The following is a 9,554-nucleotide window of genomic DNA, read 5'->3' on the forward strand; positions in this document are numbered from 1 at the left end:
TCACAATATTAGTGAAATCTGAGGGTGCATTGCCGATTACACAACTAAACATGCCACAAAGCATTCCATGCTGCTAATATTAGACACATGTTGGATGACCGCTATGCGATGTAAACAAAGGATGGTCAGTGGTGCTGATCTCGGAGTGTCAAAGCATGCGATCAGAGATATTTCCTTGTCTTGTCGCTATATCAAAAGTTTACATTGACAAAATTTGAGACCCTCAAAGGCCGACAAATTTATTAACATGATATTTTTAAAATATTTGTTGTGTAACTTTGATCTATTGATTCATGTCGTGTTTTTCTCATGCATTTTGTGAATTTTTTAATTCAATGACATTTAGTCAGATTTTATGGTCTTAATTGGTGAAAAGGTACGGTCAGTCTTTTTTTTTAGTGTATTCAAAACTTGCTATTCACTTTATTAATAGTAATTTTATATATATTTAATATAGAAACAGGCTTGCAGCGGTGCAATGTATGACTGAACACCTATTTATTTATTAGACTCTTAACTTTGCAAAGTTCGCTCTCTGAATTTCAAACAACTGTCAAGATATATCCTCTCAAATTCGAGAAATATATATATGCGGACTCAGGAACCCAGTGACAATCGGTTTCATAACTTCGTATTTCGTTAACACGGACTGTCTAATTCTTTTCCAGAATTCCAATATACACAAGCACAATCAAATTACAAAGCACAATTCGGTTATCAAAACCTAATTAATCGGTCCGTGAGCTGACTGATCAGTTAATATGCATTACAAACTCCTCTCTTCAAATTGATCGCAAAGGTATGGTCAGGGTCTCATACATATCATGCATTTTCATGAAACTTTGTTTATACTTTCTGTATAATTATGCGTTAAAAATATTAACAATTAACATTTGAAAAAGAGGCAATAAGGCTGGCTTAGTGCTTTCCAGTACTTTGAGTACTTTGATTTAAAGAAATAAACGACCGTGAACCCCCCCCCTTGTCCTTCTATAAATAAATATTATTGTCATAAACTTTTGGAAATTATATCAAAAACTTATTTGGAAATATGAAATTTAAGATAATGTTTATAAGAAATTGCATGTCACTCGGCAATTAATATTCTAATAATATCGTAAATCTATGCTAAGATTAGACGCACAGCGACACTCATATTTACAGACTTTATTTTGAATCATTATTAATTCTTTACCATACTACAAATAATGTGCTTGAAGATAATGTCTACATTGTCTTATACATCTAATAAAATCCAATATACATGTATGTCAAAAGGCACGCTAAATTGTAAGTGTTCTCATGAAAAAAGAACTTGTAAGAAATCAATATTTAAATAATAGGAAAACAAAAATGTATATAATATTGCCATGTATTTTTATTATCTATGAAGAATAAAACCGAGCTCCTTGGGGTCTTTCGTTGATGGTACTAACCTCTGCATTGTGTTTAATAGGTTGCATAGGCGGCTGTAAAATAAACAAAAACACTTCATGTTAGTATTTTTAAACGTCTATAATCCATTAGAGTTTTCAAAATATTTGTATTCAAGCTAACTTACATTTCATATTCATACCAGCATTGGTATTAAGTCCCATTATATTTCCAATGTTGTTTGGGGTCATTATATTGCCCATAGCTCCATTATTTACGCCATTCACCATCATCATGTTCGCAGCGTTCATCATATTGGCATTAATGGCTCCATTGTTGTTGTTGCCCATATTAGCTGCCATCATCATGTTTAAAGCATTATTCATGTTAGCTGGTATTGTGTTCATATTGATACCAATATTGGCTGGCATCATATTTACACCAATATTTCCTGGTCTGACGTTTAAAGCGTTGTTCAGTCCCATATTACCTGGCATTGCCAAGTTATTGCCCATGTTAGTCGCCATCATATTCACGGCGGCTACATTCATATTAGCGGGCATTGTATTCACTGCTCCAGTGTTTAGTCCCAGATTCACAGGCAGCATGTTAATGGCTGCATTGTTGTTGCCATTATTGCCATTATTTGCTCTTCCTTAAATAAAATTAAAATAAATTCAAATATGGAAGAATTTTAGTAGTTCGTACATTATATTTGTAGATATAATCTTTTAAAAATATTTACCACTGCCATATGTTGGAAAGGCGCTTGCTGTTGCAATAAGACAAGTAACGGCCATCAAAAAGAAACCCATCTGAAACAAAAACCTTTCAAATATAAGAACAGGAGAAATTCTTGTGCTTAATTCCAAATATTTAATTCCTCCATAGGTAGGTACTTACTTTAAAGATAATTTAATGCTTGGCAACGTAGCACACAGAGAAGGCGAAATACAAAGGACTGTGAAGTTTTTGATAAGACCATGCTTTATATATAGTTTAGAAAATTATTTTTCTAATCACAATTTCTGCAGAGTGATCAAAATCTTTGATGACGAACAACTTGGTCATGTTAAATCGTATGTATGTGGTCTGAAAATTTGTTTTTACCACAGGGAAGTCAGAATTCGATCTGTTAGTCCTGTCAGTCTTGTTAAATTTCTGTATAATGGAGATTGTTAATTCTCTTGTATATTTGCATCCTGTCTACGTACAATAAATTCCTTATTGAGAAATCAATGGTAAAATGTTTCAAAAAGCAAATGAATTCTAAATGTCCTGAATCATTAAGCGTATCTTTTTATGAGTACCGTGTTATATAAAATGCTTAAACGTTTATTTATAATACGGTTTAATTTAATGTTTTAGGCTTGTCATAATTATCTGATGATAAACTAATGATTAATTTTGATTTTAAAAATTACTCGAAAGAAAAACATTTCTTAAAGCTGCTTGGTCCGTTTTTTTTGTAATTACAGTATCAAAATTTTTTCCATACAAATCATTTATCTTGGAAAGTTATGGACTTTCTCCTATTTACACCAGCAGAATCAGTCTCCTTTCAAAGTTAGAAATATTCAAAGTAAATAAAAATAATTTCTCTTTGGGCAAACGAAAAAAACAAACCAAAATGCATCACGGGAATGTTTAGAAAAGGAAACCGCTTGGTTTCGTCCCCCGAATGATTTGGGTTATTCAACCCGCATGCTATGCATCGATTGTAAAGAAAGCAGACTTTGGAAATATTAGCGAACAAAACGTACACATGTTTATTTGTAATCTGATCATTTCGACCTTTATTTAAAGCGATGTCAAAGTCGTAATACAACCATACCCGTCTCGTCGTCAGGGGTGAAATTTAACATGAGGCGAAATAACGCGGTACCTTTTAATGTCGTTTGTTTTGTTAGCAAATTTTGTACGTATTTTTCTTCATTAAAATTTGGCATAATTGACGGGTAAAACTACTGCAATGTCTATTATTATACATATACTAAGCATAGCCATCGTTTAATAGCGTGCATAAAATTTGATATAAAATCGGACCAAGCAGCTTTAAGCTGTATGTTGCATGATTTACAAATAAGCATTTAATTCGTTTTATGTCCCTTTATTTAGTCTCTCTGGTGACCTTTTGCAATTTGTGCTTGTATGTTGTTGTCTTGCGTTTTTAAAACGACAATAAATCATTTTAAATTGTAGATATTATGACGTCGGATAGTGTTCTGACTGCAGGGCGTGGCAGAAATGATCATAATGTAGTAGCGTATATGATGTTTATAAACCTTCTTCTTTACTTTTAGTAACACTGAATAAAAACTTTCTGCATAGTTAGAAAGAACGTGAAGCCTTCCACCATGCTTTTTCATGACTTCTGGAGTAGAGAATTTTACTGCATGGAGGTCATAAGGTCACAAGTTACATAACCTTTTGTGGATTATTTTTTTTCATAATCTTCTCTCCTTCTTGATAACTGTTAGGCAACATACATATAAGTCATGCTTAGGATGAGCAAGAAAGTCTTTACAAAAATTGTTTTAGTCTATTTAGGGGTTTCACTTAAGAGGGGATGAATGTTATTCTTTTTTACAATTGTAAACTGTAAAATGTTCTCATTATTTTCTAATAGTTTCCTAAGATATGTTTCCTGTTGTTGTCTAATAACAATACAGGACAAATTTTTAAAAGCTTTATATCATCATTGACCATACATGTTTCACTATTTTGTTAAAAAATTGTCAATTAATAATTTGAACACTCTTAAATCCTCTAAAGTAAGTCATTACAATGTCTTTATGGGTTAACCTATATAATATCTCTAAATCTTGAATACTGCTGTCAACTTTTTCATACACGTTCTGTCCAAACACTTAACGGAATAGTGTAGCGATCTTTAAATTGTCTTTCTTGGCTGGTATGTGATTAAATCAAGTTCTTTAAGCTTCATAAAATTTGATTCACACAACCTACCCTACCAAGTTAATATCCCCATGTACAACTTAAGATTGTTGTTCAATGCTATGATAAACAATCTGAAATTAATCGAAACACCACCGAGTTAATATTTAAAATTAAAAAAAAAAACACCATATACTGTATCTATTAAAGTTGAATGTGCAGTATAAAGTTCTTTCCTAACATTTTTCTCCACGTTTCATATTTTAACATAGGTTCAAATTTTTAAAAACTCTTGTGAATTTATAAGAATATGAAGAAAAAAAAATTAAATTTAATTTCTTTTTTGTAGGATCGGTTGTCAACAAAAATTTATCAGATTCACTTCATATTTAAAAAAAATTGATAAGCTATATATTTATATTGAGTAATAACATTTCATTTATATAAACTAAAACGTTGTTATTGGCTTTTATCTTTATATAGAGCTCTTTTCTCCAATAAGATTTAAATAGTCTAAAAATAGTCCTGACACTCTAGTCCTCTTAATTGTCGTTATCAACTGATGAGAAAAATATCGTAAGTGTATTATAACAACCCTAGCGTTTAATAAGACAAGTTTAACGTATACAGTACCCTTGAATAATTATATGCGTAACAATACTCTAAATAGAACACATCTAGTTAGTGACATATTAATCAAAAACCTAAAATGAGGAGCTGCGCAGACTTTTGAAATAAACGTAGGAAGGAACAATATGCAAGTTTATCTCATAAACATTTAGTTAGATTATATTTGCTTCACTTTCATTTTCATCAAACCTTAAAATTACAAATAAGAGGCTAGGGATTATTTCGGGACCCCTCCCCCATGCTTTCAGTAATACAATACGGCAAATTGCACATTATAACGCGACATTAAACTTTTTGCATTTGAAAAGAGTTCTTTATTCAAATGGTACTATTTTGTGTATTCTTGTGTAAATTGTCCTCACAATGTAATTTGCCTAAGAAACAAAACAAAATACTTTTAAAAAACAAGTGAGAAGAATCCTTAAAAAAAATTATAAGGATGGTTTAACTCTATACCTAGACTCATCAGCTTGTGAAAGAAATTTTTACAAAAAAAACTTTCCATAAATTATTGTTTAAATAATTCGTGCATTACAAGCATGATAAAGAAGTCCCTATGGTCAGTCTCAATTTCAATTTTAAATACAATTTAAAAACCTCATTCAATGATTTGCATTATATGTAACGATAATAAATTTCGCCCCTTTTTTGTTAATTTAGATTAATATGGCGGTTAATGTCTATTAAAAAAAGGTAAATTATTATTTCGTATCATATACATATTCATTTTAATATCAACAGTATTGATATAAATTCATATTGGAGCGAGTAACGCAAATAATCTATCAAAAATGTTTTGCATAATCAGGAATAATTTCACTAATGTGTAAACGATGCATATCAAATTCGAAGTAGGTTAACCCAAGTGGTTTGTGGTCAAACCAACAAACATTCTAAGGTAAGATTTTTTCTATTTCCATTTTCCAGTGATTTCCGCATCGTGAATTACCGCAATAGTTTTTTTTGTAAACAAGGTCATAATGTTTTTATTATTAGGATGAACAATATTACTATATACATGTGTATAATTTTTTTTCGATAAATTAAGATATGATTGTGTCTTCGAATCTTATGAAAATTATAATGTCAATAATAATAATAAATGTGTCGTAAATGTGTTGTTTATTTTTCTACACCAAATCATTATAGAATATTAATACCTAAAAAGGCAATCGGCTTGTACCATAAAAAAACATCTTAAAAACAACGAAAAGTAGGTTTGCAAAGAAATTTCAAAATTATAACATGTACTTAAATAACAGTAAAAAGACTCCATTTTCAAAACTCAAGATTTTTAAAGATGTTTGGAAAAGTGAGATTTTAGTTTAACTATCTGGCAGAAAATGTTAAATTAGTTTTTTTGTTCAAATATCTAAATTTTATTTCATTATGTTGTCCTTGATTTTGATTTCTAAATTTTACTCCTTGCCTAGAATTTGTAATAAACTTCAGCATTTCCCCCCCCCCCCCCCCCCATCAAATCAGCGTTTCATCAAATAGATAGAACAGCTACTGTCAAACCCACATTTTGTTAATTTAATGTAGTATTCATTTGTTCTTTGTGTCATGATAAAATCGAAAACGTTTTCCGAATATAAATGCTGTTTGTTTGAGCATATTGTTTTATTATTGTTATGCAATACCTTTACGCTTAATAGCTGCTTACTGTAAATTGGCTTTCTCTAGAAAAGAATCGCACACTATCGATACAAGTTACTTTCAAATAGCAAGAAAAAATACAGAGCACAACATATAAAATGTTTCTGGAATGCAATTTAATTTTCTATGAAGAACAAGACAGAGCTCCTCGGGGTCTTTCGTTGATGGTACAAACATCTGGATTGAGTTTAATAGGTTGCGTAGGCGGCTGTAAAGTAAATCAGCAAATTAGTATTTTGATTTGGGTAGAGTACACCATTACAATTTGAATGACGAAAATCACATTAAAGGTAACCTACATTTCATGTTTATACCAACATTGGTATTTGGTCCCATATTTCCAATGTTGTTTGGCATCATTGCATTGCCCAAAACTCCATTGTTTCCACTATTCTGCAACATCAGGTTCACGGCGTTCATCATATTGGCATTCCTGGCTACATTGTTTCTGTTGCCCAAATTAACTGGTATCAAATTGTTCAGCATATTGGCATTGTTATTGGTGGGCATCATCATGTTCACAAGATTATTCATATTAGCTGGCATTGTGTTCATGTTGTTGCCCATGTTCACTCCCAAATTACTTGGCATCACGTTCATGGCGCCATTGATGTTGGCCATATTTACTGGCATTGTGTTCATGTTGTTAGCCATGTTAGCTGCCATCATATTCATGGCGGCCATATTCATATTAGCGGGCAGTGCATTCATTGCTCCAGTGTTCAGTCCCATATTGACTGGCACCGTGTTAATGGCGGCATTCATGTTGGCGTTGTTGCCATTAATTGCTCTTCCTAAAAGATAGGGTTTTTAGATAAATCAAATAAAATAAACGAAATAGAACAATTTTGTTGATCCAGTTATTATAGAAACATCTTTTAAAACATTTACCCCCGTAGGTTGAAAAGGCACTTGCTGAAGCAATAAGACAAGTAACGGTCATCAAAATGAAACCCATCTGAAATAGAAATGATAGTCTTACAAATATTTGTAAAACTTGTAAAAATCTGAAAAAACAACTATAAACAAATTATTTTAAACCGTTTTTCAATTTTGTTTTAGTTCTTTGAGATATTATGAAATGTCAGGACTTTTTTCTCTTTCTATTAATAAAGATTATTTGAGAAGAGTCACTTTGTTTTCAACTATACGTAGGTACTTACTTTAAAGATATTGAATCGTTTGGTAACGAAGAACACTGGAGGAACGAAAGGCAAAGGTCTGTAAAGACTCTGATACGAACGTGCTTTATATATGGTGTCAGAACTTCATATTTTCTGATGACAAATTCTGCAGAGTGATCAAAATGTTTTACGTCGCACAAATTGATTATGTCAGAATGCATGTTTGTAGTCTGAAGATATGTGTATATCACACGGAAGTCTTAATTTGATCTATTCGTTACTTAAAGACTTTCTAATGGTCTGTATGGTGTACATTGTCAATTGTCTTGTAGTATAATCACATCCTGCCCTCTAACAATACAAGTGGTACTTTGAAAAATCAATGGAAAATCAGATTTCTTAGTACAAATAGATTCAAGGTGTTCAAACACATTTAATGTACTTCTTTTTATAATTCTTTTCAAAAGTAACACTGAGATTTGTGATTTCCCCCAAATAACATCTAAACATAATATGTACTTGTATATTAAGGTATGATGAAATATCTATAAGAAAATTTTTAAAATTTCTCCAGGTTGTATTTCAAAGGTAAAAAATAGAGGCAAACCTCTACTGTGTGGTTGTTATATATTGAATGGTTTTTAAAAATTGAAACATTAATTCATTATTAAAATGTTAAAAGAGAAAACTTAATATTGATAGTGTGATTGTTAAATAAACAACATATTTCAAAAGTTCTTTGATTGATTAACAGGTAGAGATATAATAGGATACTTTTATTTGCGTCGTATTAAAATTTCAGGCAAAATATAAAAAAAAAACCAGACAAACAAACAAAAACAAAAAACAGGCCAGAATTAATTATAAAAATGATTGATATACTCCAACGCAAAGTGTTCATAGTGGGGTGGTACGTAGTTGATTCATTTATTTTTTTAAATATTTTTTCTTGCAGGTGTGACCGGTCAGCAGATGATATTCACTCCTCCTTGGCATTTATCCTTCTTCTAATTTGTTTAGAGGTCTATGTTTGATCTGCTCCTGTTTTGTACTTTTCCTTTGGACTTTTGATTTTAGGCAGTGTTCCTTAACACCACAAATAGATAATTGATAATTAAACTTTTTTTTTCTTTTACTGATAAAGCTATTTATTAATACAAAAACATGATCAAATGAATTTTTAATATCACACGGACAATCAATTAAAAAAACCAAAACTGAAAAAATTCTCGGGAAGGGACCATTTCAATGGGTCGGTTGGAATACTTCTAACAAATCATTTTTTATTTTTTACCACACTTTTTTATTGAATAAACGAACAAATTTGTTGGCAATTTTACAATCATTATACATGGATCAACCATTAATAGTTTTAACTTCTTTATCTTCATCAACTACCGGTTACTACCAGTTATTTCCAGTACAAACATACAGCTCATTATATTTAATTAACAAGCTTACGGATTGTGTCTCATGGTCAATATTATTTGATGAATATGGAAGTATAAAATTTAATTGGTTTGGCTTTTTGTTGTCGTACGAAACCACAGCGACCAAAATTGACATCTTGTAAAGTTGGATCGAGGTGAGCATTAAGCCGATACTACACCAGTAAGAACATTCCAGGTTCATTAAGTCCCCCTCCTTTAATTGTTTTATATAAAGTCTATTAATTATTAAATCAATTATTAAATCCTTGGATAAGTTAAATCAGGATCTTTATGTTTCTGTCTTGAAAGTCGAATCATCTTTTCCTTGTTGAACTAGAAAAGAGGCTGGGCACAGCCCGGGTACACTAATTTTAAACTGCAAGCCCGGAATTGTGTCCGAGCACAGAAGTTGCACCGAATCGAGGAAAAAATTACTGTT

General features: G+C 31.2%; 2 protein-coding genes across 2 annotated transcripts; both read right to left on the reverse strand.

The window, feature by feature from the left end:
- Window positions 1-1,358: 1,358 nt before the first annotated feature.
- LOC128189118 (putative uncharacterized protein DDB_G0286901) lies at window positions 1,359-2,349 on the reverse strand. The gene is made up of 4 exons (XM_052860585.1): window positions 2,278-2,349; window positions 2,120-2,189; window positions 1,562-2,029; window positions 1,359-1,469 (listed from the first exon to the last, which is right to left on the reverse strand). The coding sequence occupies exons 2-4, from the start codon at window positions 2,187-2,189 to the stop codon at window positions 1,450-1,452; spliced, it is 558 nt and encodes a 185-aa protein (XP_052716545.1). The 5' UTR covers window positions 2,278-2,349; the 3' UTR covers window positions 1,359-1,449.
- A 4,306-nt stretch (window positions 2,350-6,655) lies between these two features.
- LOC128190542 (uncharacterized protein MAL13P1.336-like) lies at window positions 6,656-7,790 on the reverse strand. Its single transcript, XM_052862628.1, has 4 exons — window positions 7,725-7,790; window positions 7,453-7,519; window positions 6,861-7,355; window positions 6,656-6,769 (listed from the first exon to the last, which is right to left on the reverse strand). The coding sequence occupies exons 2-4, from the start codon at window positions 7,517-7,519 to the stop codon at window positions 6,750-6,752; spliced, it is 582 nt and encodes a 193-aa protein (XP_052718588.1). The 5' UTR covers window positions 7,725-7,790; the 3' UTR covers window positions 6,656-6,749.
- Window positions 7,791-9,554: the final 1,764 nt, after the last annotated feature.

This window comes from Crassostrea angulata, chromosome 6 (assembly GCF_025612915.1).
Source record: "Crassostrea angulata isolate pt1a10 chromosome 6, ASM2561291v2, whole genome shotgun sequence".
Lineage (NCBI taxonomy): Eukaryota > Metazoa > Mollusca > Bivalvia > Ostreida > Ostreidae > Magallana > Magallana angulata.